Source organism: Sminthopsis crassicaudata, chromosome 1, assembly GCF_048593235.1.
Source record: "Sminthopsis crassicaudata isolate SCR6 chromosome 1, ASM4859323v1, whole genome shotgun sequence".
Taxonomy (NCBI): Eukaryota; Metazoa; Chordata; class Mammalia; order Dasyuromorphia; family Dasyuridae; genus Sminthopsis; species Sminthopsis crassicaudata.
The window spans coordinates 67,789,453-67,814,731 of NC_133617.1; the positions used below are offsets into that span (position 1 = coordinate 67,789,453).

Consider the following 25,279-nt stretch of genomic DNA (forward strand, 5'->3'; position numbering starts at 1 on the left):
AGCTCAAACTTGTCAGTCCTTTGCAGCCGCTGACATAGCAATGAGGAAATAATTGAAAATGTCAGAAGAAAGCACCACTATCTAAAGTTATTCATAATACAAATAAAAGGGAAAAAATGTAAATCCACAAAGTTTAAATTTCCTTAAAATCTCCAAATGATAATGTCTGAATGTCATGATACCACAAAATTGTTTCTACTTTAGTGGATCTTTTTAGATATAAATTGATAGGACCACAGAGCTTGGAGGCCATTTTACAGATGAGGAAACTGAGACCTATAGAGGCTAAATAGCTTATCGAAGGGTCACTGAAGTAGGAAACATCAGAGATGGGCCTTGAACCCTGGCCCTCTGATTCCTGAGCCATGGCTCTTTCCACTATACCACTCTCTTCATAAGCTGCTGTTGAAATTGAAGCTCATTCATTTTAACGTGAAGCTTTGAAGAAATCGGTGGAATTTCAGTTGAGAGAGGCAATTTCCATATCCTCAAATGACTAACAAGTCTTTAATGGTGCAACTTTAATGAGAATAATATTTAAGCTTTTTGTTTAAAATCAGATTTGAATCCCTTAGAAGTGGAATTGGAATATGTACATGTAAAAGTAGGAAGGGTAAAAATGTAGGAAGATGGGATGCAAAAGATAAAACAGGAAAGGGACTCCCACTCCTAAAGCCATCTGCACCTCCAACTTGAGCTCCTGTCCTGTGGGAAGGCACTCAGCTCCTCTCTACTAAGGCTTGATCTAAAGCCTTATTTATATGTTTATATTATATGAAAAAAGTATGAAACCAAAAATGTTTAAACAACCATTTTTTGGGTCTCATAAAACGCATCATAATATAAAAGGTTAATAATGCCAAAGGAGGAAACCAGAATAATATTTCCAAACTTAAAGGACTCCATCCTTATAGAATGGACACAAGGTTAGAATAAGCCTGCAGAATACAACTTTATTGGGAAATACCTTAACATGACTTTCATAAATGTGTCTGCTGCTTCATCCATTTTAAAACTGGAAGGAACTTCAGGGATCATTTGTAGATCTCTCTCTCTCTCTTTTTTTTTTCCTCTCTCTCTTTGTTTCTCTCTCTCTCTCTCTTTAGATAGATAGATATATAGAAAGATAGAAAGATAGATAGATAGATAGATAGATAGATAGATAGATAGATAGATATAGATATATGTTATTAAGCTATGCCTAACTTCATAACTTCATATGGGTTTTCTTGGCAGAGATACTGGGGTGGTTTTCCATTTTCTACTCCAGCTCTTTTTACAGATAAGGAATTGAGGCAAACAGGGTTAAGTGACCACAACAACTGAGGCCAGATTTGAACTCAGGAATATAAATCTTCCTGATTCTAGGCCTGGCACTCGATATCCGCTATGTCACCTAGCTGCCCCTATAATATGTGAATACCTTCTGTAATATCCCTGGCAGGTGATCATTCAATTGAATATTTCCACTGATTGAATGATTTCTACAGATAATGATTCAAAAATTATCTGCATTTGGACTAATGATGGAAGAATATCAGCCTGAGATAGTACACAGACAAACATCACAGGAGCATTCTTTCATTCCATGGACTTTTTAAAAAACAAAAATGTTCAGAAAGCTACTATATTCCTATTTTGGTTATAAATTTCACCAGTATCATTTTAGAATTTATTCAACTTTAAAAAAGAAATAGGGGATTGGAAGACAGAAAATAAAAACTAGGTAAACCAGTGATTTTACTGGTATAGGAAACTTTGCAATAAAGACACTCTAGTTCCCAGGACATTATTTTTCTCTGCAAATCAGAGACTTAAGAGAGTTGCTTGGACCAGGGGCATTAAATTCAAATAGAAACATATACAAGTTAGTCACATCTGACTTAAGAAAACTACATATTAATATTATTTATGTTTTATTTTATTTTATTAAATTTTATTAAATATTTCCCAATTATGTTTTAATTTGGTTTAGGCTGCACTCAGGAGTGTTGTAGTCTGTTTACACATAGCTGACTCTCTAGCAGCCTCGAGTCCTAACAGTTAAATGATTTGTCCAGGGTCAACACAAACAGTGTTTCGTCAGAGAAGGGACTTGAAACCTAAGCCTACAAAGCTATGCCTCCTCTCAAGCAGTGATAGTTAGTATGCATTTTAAAGTATGATTAAGTGATTTCATTATTTAAAGATAAGTAAATAAACATTTTAAAAGCATATAAATATATAAAACAGATAAAGTATTAAAACTCTTAAAAAAAGAAATTATTGGTTCCTCCAGTAAAATCTCTAATGCTTCCCAGTGAAATAGAAGTAATCTTTGTCTTCTAAAAGGCTAGACCATCTCTATGTTTACCTATAACAGAAACTACCAAAATGGAATGGACCTTCAAGTATGAGTGCAGGAATGAGCTATGTTTAGGGTCCACAGATCTAAATTCAGGGAAGTTCCTTTACCAGGCTAGCCATGTAATACAATTTTTTTCAGCCATAACCCTCAAACTAACTCACTTAATCAACTAAGATTTGTGTTAGTCAGCCTGTATCAATGAAAATCCCAAGTCATTGGCATATTTTAAGTATTGTTTAAAATAAATTGATATGTACTTATTTACTATAGAGATATTTTGTAGAATTACTACTTTAAAGTACCCTGAAATTACATTTTTCTATTGCTTAATTTTTTGGTGTAAATATAAAAATCACAAAAAATCTGGGTAGAGACAATCTGTAAATGGTATTTGTCAAATATTAGCATACTCTTAAATTAAAATTCAGGGCAATTCCCCCATTTTTATTCTTAGAAAGAGGACTCAGCTCTTATGACACCTCTCTCAGTGAATAGATCCCAAAACTAAGCACCAACAACAAGGCAGAGTCCTGTGTAAAGGTTAAGAATTTAAGCCATATCAGAAATAATCTTTTTTTGATGATTCCAGAAACTTTGGTCAGTTAAAATCTTGTGAAACAAATTTAGAAATATTACACATAGAAAGCCACGTATTTCTCACAAATCTATGAACATAGTTGTCAAATCTCATAGATATATCAAAAAGATTCATCAGTTACTACTATTTTAAGGTTTTTGATATGACTTACACATAAAACATTAGTGACATTTGATGACTTTATTCTGGTGAGTGCCAGATTACATTCTAATTCTAATGCATAATGCAAATTAAAATTAAAATATTGTGCTAAAAACATGAGCCTACAAGACTAATAGTGATTTAATTTAGACTGTAGAAAAATTCCTGGCCATAGCTATTATTTTCTAAAGAAAATCAAAGGAAGCAGAGACAGATATGCTTTAGAATAGGGGCCAATAACCTTGGCTCTATAGAGGACTCTGACGTTAAGTCAGAGCCAACAAAGAAAGAGACCAAATTCTAACTAATCCACAATTCTAAGCTGGGCCCAGGATATAGATAATAAGCACAGCTGTGATTATACCAGCAAATGCTGCCCTTGGGAGGATCAGAAAATTCCCTTCAGACAAGAAACAGAGGAAAAGAAAGAGTGTATGATTTTTTTTTCTTTCTGTCCCCCTACCTCTGGAATTCTACTCTGGACTCAGCAGGGGTGAAAAGATTATGGTGGAAGACAGTCTTTGATGTATGTGATACCTAAATGTAACCTTTAGAAATGAAGAGTAATTAGGATGGAGTCTGCCAAGGATAGTAAAATGTTAATCTCTGTTTTGAGAGAATTTTCAGTACATGCTGAGGAACAAGTAATTAACTTAAAGAAAGCACTTGCTTTCAGAAATAGTGTGCATAGATAAAGAATTTATTTTCTAATCTATAATTACACAAAAATGTTCTAGCTTTAATATCCATTGGATAAAATATTTTTACTAGTAAAAAGCTAGAAATGTCAGCATGCTCACTTAACTAAAGAGTTTGATCCATGATTACTTTTTTCACTAATGAATCTTTAGAGAATGATATCTTCCAAGTGACTTTCAACAAAAAATTGCAAATTTTAGAACTGGGTTCATGACATTTTTCAAAGGGTTAATTAGTTCACCGATATTAAGGTGACCTCAAGATATGCCTTTACAACTATCCTTATATATATAAAAAAATTTAACTATTAAATGCTCTTATGTGATTATACTATGATCAACAGATATCAGTGTTACCCAAAAAAACTTTTTAAAAAAATTGAAATGAAACATGAAATGTATTCCCAAATTCATAATTCCAAATCTGGCTGAGATCTTAAACCATCTGAACCGTTAATATTACAATAGTTTAAAGGGTCATTAAAAGACTGTATGATTTGCCAACTTCAAGGTGCCTTATTTGTTTGCAATGGCTAACAGGAGTTCATACAAAGTGAGTTAGCCACATTCTTGAAATAGGCGCTGTTAATCACTCTTCAGGAAATACAAATGGTAAGCTCCTATTTTAAAAAGGAAGAAATTGAGGGGAGGAAAAATCCATCATTCCACTCAATTGTTAGTATATTAGGGAAATTTAAAATCTTCCTATAGGAGAAAAATCTGAAGCAGTTTATTTCACTATTATCCTAACTTTTTAGAATTATAATTAACATTAGCAAGTGAGAAAATCTTGTTTTGAACAGGACTTAATAATATATGAAAGAGAAAATAAAATCTGGAACTTAAAAACATTTGGAAGGTTAGAGCTTTAAAGCAAGTAATAACTTGCTCTATAAATAAAAAAGTAGGTTTATTTCTTAAAGGAATAAAGCCTATCTGTAATAACCTAATTCCTACTTCAACCCAGCTTTAAATAACTCAAAATGCTATCATCTCCACTGAGCATGTAGGCCAGAACATAACTATTTCTAGTGACTTAGGAATACCTGGTCTCACCAAGCTAAAGTACATACCGTTGCTGGAGATGAACGTGAAGTATGGGACAAAGAATGTCTAGTGTTATCCATCCCCCCATGAATGAGATAGGCTCCTGAGCTGGAGATGATCTGACTCCCCCCAACGTCCATGGTGATGCCCACCATACTGTGAGAAGGAATGGCTGATGGAGAAGATGCCACAGTAGTCACCTGAGCTCCACCTCCTGGTGACTCAAAGTAGGAAGCAGCACTGCTAGGGGCATAGATCTGAGCTTCAGTATTGTAGGAATAGGCAGTTCGTCTGTTAAAGGAATTAGAATTTATTAATTAAAGGAATTAGAATTTATATACAAGTGATTATCTAATCTCAGTTGCAAAAGAATTTTAGTAAAAAAAATTTAGTAAAATTTCATTGATGCCTATCTATTAAGACATATCTAAACATACTGTGACATATGAACATAAAAAATAATTTATAGTAAGAATTCTAGGAAGCATAGTATTTGATTCAAAACATAGTAGACAGAATCAAGAAAATAATATATACCACTACTACCACAATGTAAATGGAAAGAGCAACAATCAAAACTGAACATCATATAATTATGAAGACCCAGACAGGCTCTAAAAGAAAAGATATTAGAATAGAACTTCCTTTTTCTTATTTACTGTGGTATAGCACTGTGAGTGTGAAATAGTGCACATACTGTTAGACTTGGATGACACATTGGTGAGTTTGGCAATATTCTTTTTTACTCTTTCCTTTGAAATCTATGATAGAGGCTATCAATAATAGATTGGGAGTTATTGCTAGCTTTGGCATATATATCTTTACTAACATTTCATAAAAATTATACTTTTTGAAATGCCACTAAGATTGCTATGAGGTATCATAGTGTGTCTTAGGAGTTGCTACCAAAGCTACACCATGCCTAAATGAAAGACATCTTTTCAACTATGCAAGAACATAGACAACAGGTTTTTGAAAAGGAAAGTTTCACTTACATGGCTCCATTAGTGTAGACAGTATCTCCTCCTTCCACATACTGAACTTGGGTTGGATAGACATGCTGAACAGGTTGTACCTGGAATTGAATATTAAATATTTGTATTATGGATACCATAATTAAGTTTCTAAAAATTTCAGACATTTTAAGTCAAAATTTAAAAAGTTTTAAGATAAAACTATCGAATCTAATGATACCAATGATAAAGAGGTCTACTATAATAGATCTACTTACTTCAAATAACAAGTTGCTTATTTATCCTGCCATGTACAGGGGAAGCAGGTTGTCACAAGTTTTTCAAATATGCATAGGAAGGGATGAGAAACATATACATGAAAAACATGCTCCCTATATATCTATTGGGTCTACACATATTTAAAACTCAGTAGAAAATAAAATGAGAATTGTATATACAGCAAAGAAATAGATAGCCTAGCTAATAACCACTGGAAAAAGTAAGGAGCTTTCAACAAAGCTCTGATGAAACCTTTGATTATCCTTACTGGTATCTCCTCCTCTGTAAGGACAAAGTTACAATTATTTCAAAATAACTACCTTTCTTTGTTGCAATAATTAGAGCTAAGAGCCCACAAGATGCTACTAGTGTCTAACATTCTCTTCTCTACCCAAACAGTAGCCCAGGTAGAGGGAAAAATAATAAATCCCAAGGTTGTATAACAGAAATATGACCTCATGGTGCTGATCCCTTAATGGCAAAAAAAAAAAAAGAAAAAAAAAAAGAAACAGAAGGCAAGAAGAGATGGCTGCTATCAGAAATGATTAATCTGACTGACATGGCTAAGTGACTTTGACCATGTCATTTGCCCTCTATAGTCCTGACTGTTTTCTTATTTTTAAAATGAAAGGATTAGCTTAAATAATTTGTAAGATTCCTTTCAGCACTACCATCTTCTCTAATTCAAGAAATACTTTACACAATGTTTAATAACAGAGAAACACTTTGAATCTTTCTTCCTCTTCCTCCACCTTTCAATGCCACTTTCAGGAAGTCTAATGGTACCATCACCAGAGTTATAAATTAATCACACACATGAATTATTATTAAGTGTAGGAATATGAAAAGGACAAATGCAAAGGAAGGAGGGGAGAAGAGAAAGAGAGTGTTGGTGGTAGTAAGAAAGAGAAGAATGGGAAATGATACTTGCCCAGGGTCACAAAGCCAGGAAGTGTTAAGTGTCTGAGGCCAGATTTGAACGCAGTTCCTCCTGACTTCAGGACTGGTGCTCTATCCACTGTGCCACCTGGCTGCCCTTTAGTGTTCTCCTTCTACTGGGGCTTTAATCAAAGACTATGTGCATGTCCTACTAGCTGAGCTGTAGAAGCCCAGCCCACTGCATCACAGAAAATGAGAAGTTGCAAGGGATAGACAGCAGGCTCTTCCTTTTACTGATAAACAAATTGAGATACAGAAAGTAGAGATGACTTGTCCCAGTGATCATAAGCTAGGTAGTGAAAGAAGTACAAAATGGAACTTCCTAATTCCCAGACCAGGTCTCTCTCTCTTCAGCATATAACACCTTACAAATAAATCTCAAAGGTTTTTCCAATGACAGAATAATTCCTTTAAAGATGTTCTTGGGAAAGTAGAAGGATAATATTATACAAGAGAATAGTGTTCTAATATAATAAGCTTTTAGATTTTTCCTACTTCCTAATTTCCACATACCTCTACCCTGCCCACATTCCAATGTCTCACAGATTTGCCCATCTTTCTCACTATTCCCTCTGGAATTATTAAAGTATAATTAACAAACTTCCTCCCTGGAAGTTATTAGGCTAGATAGGAATGCTTCAAGGAGTATGGGTCTGGTGACAAGACTATCATCCAGTGACTAGTTTAGCTAAGTTTTGAGAAGCTAGATTTTGAAAGCCATAAAATTGGCTACTAGATGATGAATTTTGGACCATAGCATTATGCTTGTCAGTAGATGTGGGTTTGCAAATTGCATCATTGGAAAAAAGTATCCTAACTAATGAAATCAAAGATCTTTTAAAGTATTAGAGTATATTCTCAGTCTCATTATAAAGCATACCAGATTAGCAACAATGCAAGGGCTAATGTAAGGCCATTTTCTTTTGTTTTTTTCTCTAAGCTTCCCTGAGAAACTGAATAGAAACTTTAAAAAAAATGTACCAGTAGCTTCCAGAACAACTTTTTGGGTAAAAAATTAGGATATGCCATCAAGGAAAGAAAACATTTAGGTAAAAGTCAAAGTTTAATCCTGAAGTTACAAAAAAATATGCCAGTGTGCTAAACCTTGACCTGGGTTTGAATTTCACGTTAGGCACTTTCTGACTAATGTTAGTAAAATCATTTAACCATTCTGAGCCTCCGTTTCCTTATCTGTAAAATGAGACTGGACATAATGACCAACCTTTAAGGTCTCTCCCTTCTAGCTACAAATATTTAGTCCTTTTATCTCACTAACACATGTACCAGGAAAATGTGACTTTCCGCTGAGCACTGCTTTTACATTTAACTCCTTCTCCAAGTTGTATATGCAAAAAGAAGCTTGCAAACTATGAGAGGGCACCTGCATTTCTCTGCCTTAAACTCTCATATGAATGAGAGAGAGAAAAAAGGAGACAAATGAGTATGTGCAGATTCAAGCAGGTAGGGAAAACAATCTGCTCAAAGAGTTATTTCTGGTAAGAGAGAAAGTTATCTCTGAGAGGTGAACCCCATGAGTATGAAGATGAACTGAATCCTAAGTCTGATATTCAGTGTGGCTTCAATATTTTGTATTGAGTACTCCAAATTCCCAATCAGCCAAACCCATAGTCAAAATACCAAAGCCAAGTACAAATGATTTTTGCAACTCTCTTAACTCATCTGGATTAAATGTATTAAAGTTCCTTGGTCTCACCCCAACCCAGTAATCTAAATAATTGCAAGATGTTTATATATTCTAAAGTAATGAATCCATCTGAAAATACTAAAAGCCACATCATCATTTTTAAATAGATATATAGAGAAGTCAATACCTCAAACTCAACATGTTCTAATCAGAATTTTAACATCTTTCTCCAAAAATCAATTCTTTCTGACTTCTGTTTCTGTCAAGGACACATCATCTTGTCCCCAACACTCAAAATTTTGTTAGAGGTTTTTTGAAGCTCTTTCTCCCTTCTCCACATCCCATATACAAATCACTTAACAAATCATACTATACCTTCAGTAGATCTCCTAAAGGGACCATTCCTGATGCCAATGATCTCTGAAATTAACATCAAGGCAAAAGCTTCCTAACAGATCTTACTACCATACTCCAAACCATTCTCTATTGCTGTCAAACCAATTTTCTTCTTAATTGCTGTAGAAAGTTGCTTTCCCCATGTTTCTTTTCAGCTCAAAATCCTACAATGGTTTCCCTCTTCCCTGCTGAACAGAGTTCAAACTCAAACTCTGACTTCAATGCCCTTCATATCTTTTTAGCATTATTTCCTACTACTCCCTTCTACATATATTCCAGCTAAAATGGATCACTTTCTTGTCCTATGTCTTTGTTAATGCAATTCCCAAAGCTTGCAGGCAACAAGCATTTATTAAAGACAGATTAAATGATAGGGATTCTGTTAGATACTGTAGTTACTTGGGATACAAAAATAAAAGTGAAAGTTTCTGCTCTCAAGAAGCTTGTATTCTTATCAGAGATTACACGTACAAATAAATACAAGGTAATCTGCAGGAAGGAAAGGCACAAGCAGCTGCAGTGATCAGGAATAGCTTCTAGTAGGAGGGAGCACTTGAGATGAATCTTGAAGGAAGTTAGAAGTATAGGAAAAAAGAAAAACATTTCAGGTATGTAGGAGAGACAGTGAAAAGTCAGAGAGACTGGAGATGTAGTGGACGTGTGAAGAAGGGGAAGGACAATTTGGCTGGACCTTATGGCAAGTATATGAAAGATAATAATTTGTAACTGGAAAGGGAGAGATTGGGGCTTAGTCCTTATGAAGGTCTTCAAACTGAGACTGAACTTTTTGGATATGAAATAATGAAGAATTTTTTTGTATATGGGCTGGATTACATGACTTTGAACTCTCAAATTCTGTCTGTGACTTTGTGAAGTTGTAAAGGACTTAACATGCCAAAAAAGTTTATATCGGCCCTTAAAAGTTAAAAGGAGCCACTGAAGTTTACCAAGGAAAGTGGCATGAATATACTTATACTTTATTTTATTTATTTTATTATTATAGCTTTTTATTTACAAGATATATGTATGGGTAATTTTTCAGCATTGACAATTGCAAAACCTTTTGTTCCAACTTTTCCCCTCCTTTCCCTCACTTTTTCCCCCAGATGGCAGGTTGACCAATATATGTTAAATATGTTAAAGTATATATACTTATACTTTAAGAAAATTATTTTGGCAGCTATGTAAAAGATGGGGGTAGCTAAATAGCACAGTGGATAGATTTCCAGATCTAGAGGTGGGAAGCCTCAGACATTTACTAGCTGTGTGACTATGGGCAAGTCATCTAATACTATTTGCCTCAGTTTCCTCATCTGTCAAATGAGCTGGAGAAGGAAATAGCACACCAGTCAAGGATCTTTGCCAAGAAAACCCCAAATGGGGTCACAAAGGGTTGGCCACAATTGAAATGACTGAAAAATCATAAAAATGTAGAAGATAGATTAAAGTTGGAAAGAGCTTGAGGCAAAGGACTTCCCTCTTCCTAATTTCTAACTTTTGAAATACTACTTTTGTTCTATAAGACCAGCTCAAACACCATCTTCTCCATAAAGTATTCTTTTATTATTCCTATCAGAAATGATCTTTCCTTCTTCTAACTTTGCACAATCTTCCTAACATCTTTCATATATGTATCTCTCTTTTCTCTGATACTAATCTCACCCTGAGGTATAGGCCCTCATTTTCTCACATATAGATACTTACAATAGCTTTCTAGCTTTCTGGTTGATCTCCCTGCTTCAAGAATCTCCCCAATGTAGCCTATCTTCTACCCTGCTGACAAACTGTTTTTCCTAAATAGCAGGTTTGAAAATGTTACTCCCCTATTCAATAAATTCTGTTACCTCTAGAATCAAATACCAAATCCTGTTTGACTTACAAAGCCCTTCATAACCTAGCCCCCTCACATATATGTGTATATGTGTGAATGTACACATATATATGTATTAAATAGTCATTTTTTATTCACTATATTATATGACACAATTGTGTATATACTCTCATGTTAATATTATAAACTTCATAAAAGTATATATCTAGCACATACTAATGCACTTTGCACAATTAATAAGTAATTGTTGAATGAATTAAAGGAGGGACAGATGACAAATAAAAGGAAAAAAGATAAAACTATCACAAAATGCAAAATGAATTGACATAGTGCATGCCCTATAAGATTTTAGAGCCTAAGGTAATACCAAAGTGGAAAAATCTAAATTCCTTTTTCAACTGCAGCAACTGTATATAAGTAAAACATTTAATATATTCATACCTGCATAATGTAATCAGATAAATGGAGAATGAATCATGGGAATTACATAAATAGGGGTTTCCTCTATAGGAAAATTAGTCAATAACTTTAATGGAGTTATTGTATGCATTGTGAGCAAAGCTCTAAACTAAGCCTACAGCAGTGGTGGTGTCAAATGCAAATGAAAACTCCTTGCAGGCTATATATTGACTTATAAAACCACAAATTAATGAACACTATCTGGAATTTTGCAGCTGAGTCTGACCCAGAAGGCTATAAATATCAAAGACTTACTGATAGATCAAGATGAAAGGTAGAACAAAAAATAAATACAACACAATAGTATCTCACATCTAATGGGAAAATAAGATTTCAGGAATCATTTTGAATGATAGAAAGAAGAGACTATGAAAAAGATTCAGCCATGGGAAAATGATAACATAATACATACTTAAGGAGTGAATACTGGGAACAAGATTTGGGGTGCATGTAAGGGAGAGAGGTGTGAGAAAATAATGTAGTTTTGGCATCTGAGAAAGGTCAATGAAAGAAAATTAGAACACTGGCCATGTTTTGCAAAGGAGAAGAGAAGGCCCTGGAGGATCTTAAAAATGACTACTCAAGGGTATAATGGACTGCTTTGGGAAGTAGCATGACTTATGATCAAAGCCAGGAATAAAAGAAATGATCCTGACAGCAGAGGAAAAGATCAGCCAAAAGGTAGCTGAGTGGTAGAATAAATGAAAGGAAATTATGCACCAGGAGAACATCGTAAAGGACTAGGCAAGACAATATCCCACAGAATTTGAGATACAATTATAGCAGGATGCAGAAATCATTCAGTACAACTCCTTTCATTTTATGGGTGAAGAAACAGAAGCTGAGAGAATTGTCATCCAAGCTGCACAGCTAGAGAGTGGCAGAAACAAGCCTTAAACATGAATCCTTAAAATCCAAATCCAGTGATCTTGTGATTACACCAGACTGACAAATGCCTCATATTTCACTGATAAAATTGAGATCACAAAGGTTTCCCTTTTCCCCTTTGTTTCCCATCTCATATCACTTAGATGCTTACTGCCTCCACCTCCTCTTCCTTGACCCATTTCCCATGAAGAGGTGGTCTTTTTCTCCACTTCAAGCCTAATTCCTCTACATGCTCAAGTTATCCCATTCCAGCCAATCTCCCCAAGAAGTGCTCCCTATGTCATATCCCTACTCTCTCACAAATCTTCAGTCTCTTTTTGTCTGCTGGCTGCTTCCCTGTTGCCTACAAAACACCCACATGTCTTCCTCAGTCCTCAAAAAAACTCTTACTTTATCCATCCATCCTCACTATCATCTAATATCTCTTCTTCCTTTCATGGCTAAATTCTATGAGAAATTCATAGTACATCTACTTCTTTTCCTCATACTCTTCTTTTATCTTTGTAGCCTAGCCTTTGACTTCATCCTTCAACTGAAACTGCTCTCCAAAGTTTCTAGTGATGTCTTAGTTGCCAGCTCTAATAGTCTTTTCTCAATCCACATTCTTCTTTACCTTCCTGAAACTTTTGACACTGCTATAAACTGCTTCTTTTTTTCATGGATGTGTCTAACACTATTCTCTCCTGGTTCTCCTTCCTGTCTGGCCATATCTTTCCTATCTTTTCCTGATCTTCATTCACATTAAGTCCATTAACAGTAAGGATACTACAAGACTTTGTCCTGAGCCTTGCTCTCCCTCTATATCATTCCATTGGTGATCACATTCACTCCCATGGTTTTAATTATCATCTCTGTGCAGATGACTCTCAGATCTACATGTCCAGCCCTAATATCGCTTCTAAACTCGCTTCTAAACTCTAGTCTCATATCTTCAACTGTCTTTTACACGTCATAAATTGAATGTCCCAAAGATATCTTAAATTCAACATTCCAAACTGAATTCATTGTCTTAACTACCCCCTTTGCAAATCTTTTCCTCTTCCTAACTTCACAATATAATCAAGGATACCATCATCCTCCTAGTCAGCTGAGCTTGCAATCTAAGTTATCATCCTCAATATTCACACTCCCTCCCATGAAATCAGTGGTCAAGTCTTGTCATTTCTATCTTTATAACATCTCTTATATAAGCTGCTTCTCCTCTGACACTGCTACCATTGTGATCTGGCACAGTTTCTCAGAGCCTCACACCTGAAGGATTGATATAGATTTCTGGTTAGTTTCTCTATATCTACATTTCTATTATCAAGTCTCTCATCATTTCAACCTATTCTCTACTCAGATGTCAAACTTAACTTCCTAAAATGACCATATCATTCCTTTATTTGATAAACTCATCGACCTCATTGTGGCTCCTCATTACTTCCAGTAACAAATAAAAAATCCTTTGTTTGGCTTTCAAAACCAAACAGAACCTGCTTCTTTCCTACTTTTCCAGTTTTCTTATACTTTATTCCTAATGGACTTTATCATTACCCATCTAAACACAAAGTAACTGCTCCCCTCATATCCTTCCATTTACCACTTATTATTTTCTTTTTTTGTGTGTGTGTATAGTCTTCTCCCATTAGATTGTGAATTCCTGGAGGAAGGGACATATCTTTTATCTTTCTTTGTATCCTTAGCACTCAGCATAGTACTTAGCACTGAGTAAACGTTTACTGACTTTCCTCCATGTATTCTGCAATTCGATGACTGGTCTTCCTTCTGTTTCTTGACGATGAGAGCTCATCTCTCAATTCCCAATGCTCTCCTTTCTCAGTCTAATGGGGAACACCTTGCAAACAATTTTGTACAAACAAGATATATCAGGATAAACTGGAGATAATCTTATAGGGAAGGCACCCAGATTAAGGAGAATAAACTCTAGTAGCTCCTCCAGGATACCTCTCCAGGATACCACTCCATAGTTAAAAGACTTGAAGGAAGATAAAAGGTTCAGATAAGGAAAGAGAATTCCTGACATAAGGAGGAAGTCTGGGAAAATGTTCAGTTAGAAGAGAAAATGTATTGTGTGAGGAACAACAATGAGATCAGTATTACTGGCTTCCAGAGTATTTGGAGGGGAGTAAAGTATAAATAGATTAGAAAGGTAAGAGAGAGCCAAGTTATGAAGGGCTTTGAAAGACATAGAATTTTATATTTGATCACATGTTACTATAGCTGGTAAGACATTAAGCATAACTTTGCTTGCATGAGAAATGAATGCAACTTTTTGGTAATTTGTACATTCTTTGGCATTGCCTTTCTTTAGGACTGGGATGTAAACTGATCTTTTCCCATCCAGTGACACCTATTGAATTCTCCAAATTCTATGGCATATTGAGAATAGCATTTTAATAACATCATCTTTTAGGATTATAAATAGGTCAACTAGAATCCCATCACTTTTTGTTTAGTTCTTTGGGGTATTGTTGCCATCTCTTCTGTTAATACCATTTTTGTCTTTTATCATATCAACTTTTACATGAAACATTCCCTTGATATCTTTAATTTTTTTTTAAGAGATTTGTCCTTTCCATTTTATTTTCTTCTATTTCCATTGCTCATTTGAGAAAAACTTATCTTTCTGTTCTCTGGAATTCTACATTCAATTGGATATATCTTTTCTTTTCTTTCTTTGCTCAACTATTTGCAAATCCCAATCACACAGCCATTTTTAATTCTTAATTTGCTTTTTAATTTGAAATGTTTTTTTCTTACTATTTCCCATACAATATCAAGAGCCTTTATGTATAGTTCTCTAGGCATTCTATCTACCAGATATAATCCCTCAAACCATTCATTATTTTCATGCCATACTCATAAAGAATGCTATTTAGGTCATACCTACACAATTTCTTTTCTTTTTTTTTTCTTTCTTCTTTTTTTTTTTTTTTAGATGAATGGCAATTTTTTTTTACATGTAATGAACAGAAAAAATTTTTTTAAAATTAAAAATATTCAGAGAAAAGGTCCATAGGCTACACCAGAATGCCAAAGGGATCCATGACACCAAAATGGTTAAGAACTTTTGACTTAGATGATATTGGAAATCTCTTCTGTCTCTGATTCTATAATCCTTTGAAGATAAGCTTTGAGTGCTCTTCAGGTTCTTTTTTTTTTTTTTCTTATTTAGAATTTTTTTCCCACAGTATATATGCATGAGTAATTTTTTAAATAATATTATCCCTTGTATTCAGTTTTCCAAATTATCCCCCCTACCCCCGATGACAAGCAATTCCATACATTTTACATGTGTTACAATATAACCTAGATACAATATATGTGTGTAAATACCATTTTCTTGTTGCACATTAAGTATTAGCTTCCGAAGGTATAAGTAACCTGGGTAGATAGACAGTAGTGCTAACAATTTACATTCACTTCCCAGTGTTCCATCTCTGGGTGTAGTTATTTCTGTCCATCATTGATCAACTGAAGTAAGTTGGAGCTTCTTTATGTTGAAGATATCCCATTTCCATCAGAATACATCTTCATAAAACATTGAAGTGTACAGCAATCTTCTGGTTCTATTCATTTCACTCAGCATCAGTTGATGTAAGTCTCTCCAAGCCTGTCTGTATTCCTCCTGCTGGTCATTTCTAACAGAGCAATAATATTCCATAACCTTCATATACTATAATTTACCCAACCATTCTCCAATTGATGGGCATCCATTCAACTTCCAGTTTTTAGCTACAACAAAAAGAGCTGCCACAAACATTTTGGCACATACAGGTCCCTTTCTGCTCTTTAGTATTTCTTTGGGATATAAGCCCAATAGCAGCAATGCTGGATCATAGGGTATGCACAGTTTGACAACTTTTTGGGCATAGTTCCAAACTGCTCTCCAGAATGGCTGGATTCTTTCACAACTCCACCAACATTGTATCAGTGTCCCAGTTTTCCCACATCCCCTCCAACATTCATCATTATTTGTTCCTGTCATCTTAGCCAATCTGACAGGTGTGTAGTATACCTACACAATGTCTTAAATTTAAGTCTAAATTTTGCAATAAAAAGTTTGATCTGAGCCACAATTAGTCTCAAGTCTTTGTTTTAATTTGTGGATGCAAACTATATAATCAATATGACTTTGATATTGACCATCTGATCATGTCCACGTGTAGAGTCACCTTTTGGATTGTTGAAAAAGAATATCTGCAATGGGATGATTTCAGAAAGGCCTAGAGAGACTTACACGAACTGATGCTGAGTGAAATGAGTAGGACCAGGAGATCGTTGTATACTTCAATAGCAATACTAAGACGATCAATTCTGATGGACGTGGCCATCTTCAACAATGAGATGAATCAAATCAGTTCCAATAGAGCAGTAATGAACTGAACCAGCTACATCCAGCGAAAGAACTCTGGGAGATGACTATGAACCACTACATAGAATTCCCAATCCCTCTATTTTTGTCCATCTGCATTTTTTATTTCCTTCACAAGTTAATTGTACACTATTTCAAAGTCCGATTCTTTTTGTACAGCAAAATAACTGTATGGACATGTATATATATATATACATATATATAAATACAATATATATATATTGCATTTAACTTATACTTTAGCATATTTAACATGTATTGGTCAATCTGCCATCTGGGGGAAGAGGTAGGGGGAAGGAGGGGAAAAGTTGGAACAAAAGGTTTTGCAATTGTCAATGCTGAATGAAAAATTATCAATGCACATATCTTGCAAATAAAAAGGTACAATAAAAAAAAAAAAAAGAAAAAGAAACCAAAAAAAGAAAAGAAAATCTGCAATGTCTAGCATGTCACCTTTACAAAATCCTATTAGTCTCTGCCCTGCTTCATCCTGTACTCCAAGACCAAATCTGCCTGTTATTTTAGTTATCTTTTGGATTTCCCACTTTAGCATTCCAGTCCCCATCATGATGAATATGACATCTTTTTTGAGAGGTATTATTTCTAGAAAATGCTGTAGGTCTTCATAGAACTAATAGAACTTTGGCCTCTTCAGAATTAGTAGGAAGAACATAGATTTTACATTACTGTGATGTTAAATGGTTTACCTTCGATAACAACAGATATCATTGCCATTTTTGAGATTACACTTCAGTCCTGCATTTTTTTTATCCTTTTATTTATTATAAGGACTACTCCATTTCTTCTAAAGGATTCTTGCCCACAATAGTATATATAATGGTCACCATTGACATCCGTGATGTTGATATTTAATCTGTGTTTGACCACATCCAGCTTATTTTGGCTCACATTTTTTTTTCCTTTTTTTTTTTTCCTGAAGCTGGGGTTAAGTGACTTGTCCAGGGTCACACAGCTAGTAAGTGTTAAGTGTCTGAGACCATATTTGAACTCGGGTCCTCCTGAATTCAGGGCTGGTGCTCTATCCACTGCTCCACCTAGCTGCCCCTGGCTCACATTTCTTACATTTTCATTTTAAGTCTTGTGCAATTTTGATCTTTACAGCACTGAGTTTTCCTTTCGTCATCACATCCACAGCTGAGCTTCCTTTTGTACTTGAGCCAGTCACTTTATTAGTATTAGAGCTCCTTGTAGTTGTCCTTCACTCTTCCCTAATAGCATATTGAACACCTTTCAACCTGGGAGGCTCTCTCTTCTGATGTCACCTCTTTTACCAGTTTAATTTTGTCCATGGATTTTTCTTGGCAAAGATACTGGAGTGATTTGCTATTTCCTTCTCCGATCAATCACCTTTTGTCAAAATTCCCCATTATGACCTGTCCATCTTAGGTAACTCTACACAGCATGACTCATAGTTTCACTGAGCTATGCAAGACAAGGCATTGAACCTAAAGCATTGGTATTAAACTCAAAAAGAAATAGAACTCTGTTGCTGCATGCTGACTTAGAAAACTGCAAATTAACATTATCTATGTTGTATTTTTATTTATTTTGTCAAACATTTCTCAATTATATTTACTCTGGTTTGAAACATACTAGGAAAGTTTGGGGGCCTATGAGCCCTGAATTTGACACCTCTGATTTCCAGACAGTATAATTCGTAGAACTATATGACTAGAAAGGACCCTGTCAATCAATTTATTTAACCCTCTCAGTTTGAGGAAGATCCAAAAACTGAAATGATTTGCACAAAATCACAAAACTTCTATTATGACAAGGGCTCACATTAGAAAGGAAAGAAAAGAGAATAAATATTTATAGTGCACCTTACTGTGTGCCAGGTACTATGCTAAGTGATTTTTTTTTCCCCCTGAGGCTGGGGTTAAGTGACTTGCCCAGGGTCACACAGTTAAGAAGTGTTAAGTGTCTGAGACTACATTTGAACTCGGGTCCTCCTGAACTCAAGGCTGGTGCTCTATCCACTGCGCCACCTAGCTGCCCTCATGCTAAGTGATTTTAAAAAAATAAGTATTACCTCATTTGATTCTCACAACAAACAAAACTGTAAGGTATTATTATTCCCATTTTATAGCTGAGTAAGCTGACTTCCTCAATTGAATACAGACTCAAGACTTGTCCAGTTCCATATAACTGATGTCTGAGACCAGATCTGAACTCAAACCTTCTTGATTCCAGGATCAGCAATTTATCTACTGTGCCTCCAGCTGTCCCAGGTCCAGAATCTATATCTCTTGAGAATATAGCAAGCAGTCTTTTTACTAAATCACAGATGCTTAGGGTTGGAAGATGACACTGAGTCATCTAGTATAACATCACAAATGAGTAAAGAAACCCCTCCACAATACCCTTCAATGAGCAAAGAGATTATAAGTCCTTAAGGGAAGAGGATGCTACTACATACAAAGGCAGCTATGACAGCTCACATGCTAGGAAGTTCATTCTTACATTAAATCTAAATTTGCCTCTTTGCTTTCATTTCTTTTATTTGTTCCTGGTTTTGCATAAGGAAAAAAAAATCTACTCTCTCTTACACGTGACAATGCCTTCAATATTTAGCTTTTCATAGGGATAGGGAATGGGGATAAACTTATGAGTCCATTAACATAGGGAACTCTGGAGTGAACAGACTCCCTTCTGGAAATGCAGGTCTGTATCTTTTCTGCAACAAATGACTGCCTATACTTAAAATAAGCTAATTTATTATATTTACACTTAAAAGGAATTAAAAACAGATTTTGAATTTGGCATGTTTTATTTTCACCTTGATTCTAAGATCAGGGGATATTTTTATAATCTCATCTCTTTTTTTCCCCCACATACAATACAACAGGCTCAGATAATTGACCCTGCTGTCACCAAAATATATTGTCTGATCCTTTCCTACTGCTGTTGGGCAGCTATGTGGCACAGTGGATAGAATGAGAGGCCCTAAGTCAGGAAGACCTAAGTTCAAATCTTGCCTCAGACATTTATTAGCCATGTGATCCTTGCCAAATCACTTTATCCTGCCTGCATCTGTAAAGTGAACTAGAGATGAAAATGGCAAACCACTCCCATTTCTTTGCCAAGAAAACCCCAAAAAGAAGCCATGAGGAGTCAGTCTCAACTGAAAACAGCTAAACAAAAACCTTTTGAAAGTACAACACAACAAGCTTAAATAATTGACCCTGCTACATCATTGGAAGATTTCTGTTTGTTTCTGTTGTCATATAATTCTAATTTGCCACCATAAATTTCTAAATGACTCAATTCTGCAAAACAAGTCTAATTTTAATTTTAATTCTTGCCATTATCTCAAAGTAATTCTTAATTTGAAATTTTTCCCATTAAACTCCCTTCCCCAATCTTGTAATTTTCAATTTTAGACCAATAATTTCTAAGGATATTGTTCCATTTGCAATTGAATAAAAAGCACAAAAATGACAAAGGAAGATGAATTGTTCTTATAATTCAGCCTCTGGAAAAATCACTTCTAAAATTGTTTATTTACTGTTTTCACTTTTTATCTTAATAATGAAATTTAGGGTTACAAAAAAAGATAATGAAAACAAAAAATTATAGTTATTCCAATGGTTTAAACCAATGCATTGTCCTAGATATTATAAGCTTATTCCTTAAATTAATATTTCTTTGGAAGAAATTATATATAAAATTTTCATGGGCTGTCCTTTATTCCTTGAAAGTTCTCTTTCCTCATCTCTCTGCTTCTTGGCTTCCTTCAAATCCTTGCTTGAAATCTCATATTCTATATAAAGTCTTTCTTAATCTTCCTTAATACTAGTGCATTCCTTCTGTGATATCTCCTATTTGTCCTGTATATAGCTTATCTGTATGTAATTATTTGCATGTTATCTCTCCCAGAGATTATGAGTTTCTAGAGAGAAGGCATTGCCATATGTATATTAATGTATCCCCAGGTTTAGGCACATTACGCTAGATTCTTAATAAACATTAATAGACTGAAAAAAATTATTCTGAAACCCTTTATATAAATTAAAGATAAGGTATATTCATTCTTTTCATAGTTGTTTTCTTCATGTCAGCTTTAGTTTGTATTCTCTCTAATAAAAGCACTTTGTATAAATTACATTTGGAGAGGATGCAGAGAAAAAATAATAGGCTATGTATATATAGACCAAGAATAAGTCAATTCAGAAAAATTTAGACACTTTTTCTATTGTTCAAAAATTTTAAGCACTTAAAGAATAAAGACCAATGAGCCAAAATCAACTATGGTTTCACTTTCAAAGTTGAAAACAGCAGTGATTAGGTTACCTGCTGGGAGGCTGCCACAGGCTGAACAACTGGGGCCTGAGCAGATGCTGATGTGCGTAGTGCCACAGAGGTTGCTGAATCTGATCCGCCCTCTGGATTCTGCATGCTCAGTTCTAAAGAAAGAAAAGAAGAGATCAGAATTGGGTGGGAAAGTATTTCTTACTTTAGTCAGAAATCCTAAAGTAGAAAATTATTAAAAGCACAAAATTAGAAGACTACCATAGAAGAGTTATTCTTCCAAAGACTAAATACAGAAATCATACTATTACTGTGCCAGAAAGAAAAAAGGTTGCACAATTGTTCCATAGAAAGAGAAAGGAGAGGAGGGAACTGAGAATGTGTTTCTAAATATAAAATCTTAAAAAGCTTTAGGAAATTTCTGTGTCATAGCACAACAGCAGTTATTCCTCAATAGAAAGGCAATTTCACTTGGGAGGCCAAGAAAAATTGTCTCCTTTACAGAATGAATGAGTTCAAAGCATCATTAATAGTAATATTAATAATACATTAGCATTTACAAAGCACCTTAACATTCCAAAGAACAAATATTATCTAATTTGATCTCCCCAGAAACTCTCAAATGTTATCTCCATTTTATAAATGAGAAAACTGAGTCTGGCAGAAGTTAAGTGACTTGCCCAAGATCATACTTTTAGTAAATATTTGATACAAGATTTGAATGTAAATTGTTCTGACTCCAAGAGCTGCTCACTGACTGACTACTTATGCAAAAAAAGGAGAAATTTTCATAGGTTGCCCAGACAATTCTAATAAAAACCAGAAGACATCTTAATAATAGTGCTAAGAACATAAACATAACCAAAGCATAAGCCACTCCCCATTTTTTTTTTTTTTAAAGAAAATAAGATCATAGATTTAGGACTTGAAGAGAAATCAAAAATCTTATCTAGTATAACTCCTTCGTTTTACAGATAAAGGAGATGAAGCCTGGGAAAATGAAGTGATTTGTCCAGTGTTACAAAAGTATGTAGTAAAGTTGGGAATCAAATAAAAGTCACTTTGACCCTGCCTAGTGGTCTTCCCATCATACCAAGCTTGCTCAACAATAGGACATCAAACATAGTAAGATTACACTTCAACAGAAGGATAACCACAATAGTGAAATATCACCTTTACAAATTAAATGATTAATCATTTCCTAATCTCATCCTACTATCTCTATACATGGGTGTAGAACATCTTCCAAGGCTGGAATACATAAGCTCCGCATAATTATCTATTGAAATCCTTCTCCTTCAAAGCCCAGAACATATATAGTCTTCCTCCACAAAAATTTGCCTAATCTTCACTTCTTACCTCAATTTGATCTCTTTCTCATTTCAAATTTTCCAAGAGCATTTTATCTCTGCCCTTCTTTTGTCCCTAACACATTCTATCTGGCTAAGATTATTCATATACATATTGTATCCCCTTCTTTACTATCTGTGTCTGGAATACTTATTAACAGAGATTGTCATTTTTCATTCTCTCCTCTCCCTCCCAGAGCCCAAATATGTGAAGTTGATTACAAAGGGATTAGCAATGCCTACCTCTGTTCACACAGTTGTCTTTTTTTTCTTCAAAAGAATGTTAGGGGCAGCGAGGTGGCGCAGTGGATAGAGCACCAGCCTTGAATTCAGAAGGACCTAAATTCAAATCTAATCTCAGACACTTAACCCTTCCTAGCTGTGGGCAAGTCACTTAACCCCAGCCTCAGGAAAAAAAAGAAAAGAAAAAAGGAAAAAAAAAAAAAAAAAAAAGGAATGCTAAAAATTATATCTCTTTTATGTTTGACAAATAGAACTTTTATTTTTAGTGAGGCAATCTGGATTAAGTGACTTGCCTAGGGTCATACAGCTAGTATCAATTGTCTGAAGCTGGATTTGAACTCAGATACTACTGAGGCCAGTGTTCCATTCACTGTACAATGCAATTACTCCAGTTAAGTACTTTCTAATGTGTAATTCAAAAATTTCTACTTTATAAGTCAGTGCAGGAATATCAAAATAGAAGAGAAGAGATTTGGTCTACCCAAATACCATAGAATCTTTAAACGATCTTTATTTGCAAATAAGCAACTCATCTGCCTAATTAAGAATTCTGAAGAATATTCTATACCCTACAATCTTTGCTGAAAGCAAAGAACTAAAGAAGTCACTATTTTCATGTCTTACATGCAAATTGCTTAATCAATTAAAAAAAAATTCCTGCAAAATGGCAATCAATGTTGGAGAAGTTGTGAAATGTCGGACACCCTATTACATTTTTGGAGAAGCTGTAAATAGTATCACCATTTTGAAAAGCAACTTGGAATTATGTAAATAAAGTGACTAAAATGTCCGAACCTTTAGTGGACAAGTACCACAAGGAAGCCATTGGTAAGAAGAAAGTCCCCATATATAGCGAAATATTTATAGGTGCACTTTATGTAATAGCTAAGAATCTGAAACAAAATAAATGTCTACTGTCTGGGGAATGACTAACTAAAATGTAGTACATAAATGTAATAAAATATTCCTACATTTTAATAACTTATTTAAAAAACAAAAACAAAACAAAACAAAAACCCCACCTCTGCTTTCAAGATCCCTGGTAGCTATTTTATATTTAATAATCTTAGCCTAGAAGTTTTACAAGATTATTTTAAAGCTGGAAATTTGCATAGTTTTTATGTACCTTCAAGAGACTCTGCCCCTTCAGGAAGAAAAGAATATTATAAAAAAGCAAGGTTAGTGAGGAGGCCTGAGGGAATAGTACATTTCCAATAGCAGTTTTTAAATATGTATATATGTACTGGGCACAGTTAGTGGAGGAGTGGGTAAATCTCAATATTTATTTATACACATCCCATGGTGTCACTGTCAGAGCCTTAGAATACACAGCTGAATGGACTGATCTGACCCATAACTAAAACAGGATCCCCTATATACCAAGGGTACTTAAAGCCTCTGGGGGTAAAATTGGAAAGGAGTCTGGGTCTTGGCTCAACTGCAGAAGACTGCTTCTAATATGGTCTTGAGTAAGTCAATTAGATTTTCTTTTCTCTATGTCCCAGGTTTCTCATCTGTAAAATGAGAATAATACTACTTACATTCCTTGCCTCACTGGGATGTTTTGAGGAAAGCATTTGATGAAAGGGCTATAAATGTGAGCTATTGTTAGGTATTGTGACATCTCCCGAATTCTTTTCTACTTAAACCACATAGTTTCTAGTTGCTGGGCTTACTACCTGTTGAATTTTCTGAAAATCAGTGTTATCCTCTGGATTTTTTTTTTTTCTTTCATCCTCCTGCTTCATAAAAATTTTCATCACGCATGGCTTCCTGCTTACAATCTAATAGTCTCATCATCTATCAACTACTGATATTCAAGGATTTGGTTTAGAGTTCTATAACAGGAAACAAAGAAGTGACAGGAAGAGAAAGGAAGATAGCCTGAAGTGAAGGTCACAATATACTAAAGATAGAAGCAGAGAGCTGACCTGCAGAGATCAGTTCCACTCACAGAAATAATCTGCTGTAGGTGTCAATCTTATTGTCCACACTTTGCCTACTCAGCTGGAAACAAGCCTTAAGACTCTGCAGCCCCCACCACTCTCTTCAGTATTTGCCCTGCACAAAAAGTAGGGCCAGAGCTTCCCGTCACCTGGAACATTTCTCATTGTGCATTCCTTACTTGTTTATCCTTTTAAATACCAACTCAAACAGGATCCCTTCCATGAAGCCTTTCTTGTAAGAACAAAATTTGCATTTAATAAGATTTTAAGTTTGACAAGTATTTGATAACAGTCCTATGAGGTAAGTAGCAAAAGCATTATTATACCATTTTTTAGATAAAGAAACTGAGGCTCAGAGAAGCTAAATGACTTAGCCACACTCACAAAGAGAAGTATAAATGTGAACTACTGTACACAACAAGATTATGTAATGATCAACTCTGATGGACCTGATTTTTCAACAATGAAGTAATTCAGGCCAATTTCTTGTGATGAAGAAAGCCATATGAACTCAAAGAGAGGACCATGGAATGTGGATCACAACAGTATTACACCTTTTTGATTGTTGTTTGCTTGCTTTTTTACCCTCCCTTTTTTACTTTTTGATGTTTTTTTTTTCTTGTGCAGCATGATAAATGTGGAAATATATATAGAAAAAATTGCACATGTTTAACATATGTTGGATTGCTTGCTTCCTGTGGAGTAGGGGGAAAGGAGGAAGAAAAATTTGGAACACAAAATTTTGCAAGGGTGAATGTTGAAATCTATCTTCACAACTATTTTGAAAATAGAAAGCTATTATTTTAAAAAATGATGTTCAATTAAATTTCGATCTAATGTGTTCAGTGAGAAGGGCAATGATTAAGAAGT

The 25,279-nt window shown here is 34.8% G+C and overlaps 1 protein-coding gene across 4 annotated transcripts in view; it reads right to left on the bottom strand.

Moving 5' to 3' along the window:
• RFX2 (regulatory factor X2) overlaps positions 1-25,279 on the bottom strand; it is a 139,071-nt gene that overhangs the window by 50,284 nt on the left and 63,508 nt on the right. For 2 of the 4 annotated variants that reach the window (XM_074309160.1, XM_074309171.1), the window contains exons 2-4: positions 20,914-21,026; positions 5,827-5,906; positions 4,858-5,122 (exon numbers count right to left, since the gene is read on the bottom strand). In XM_074309160.1, the coding sequence (XP_074165261.1) occupies positions 4,858-5,122; positions 5,827-5,906; positions 20,914-21,018 (450 nt within the window). In that variant the 5' untranslated portion in view covers positions 21,019-21,026. The remainder of the gene's footprint in view (positions 1-4,857; positions 5,123-5,826; positions 5,907-20,913; positions 21,027-25,279) is intronic. The other 2 variants (XM_074309189.1, XM_074309181.1) reach the window with 1 other exon arrangement.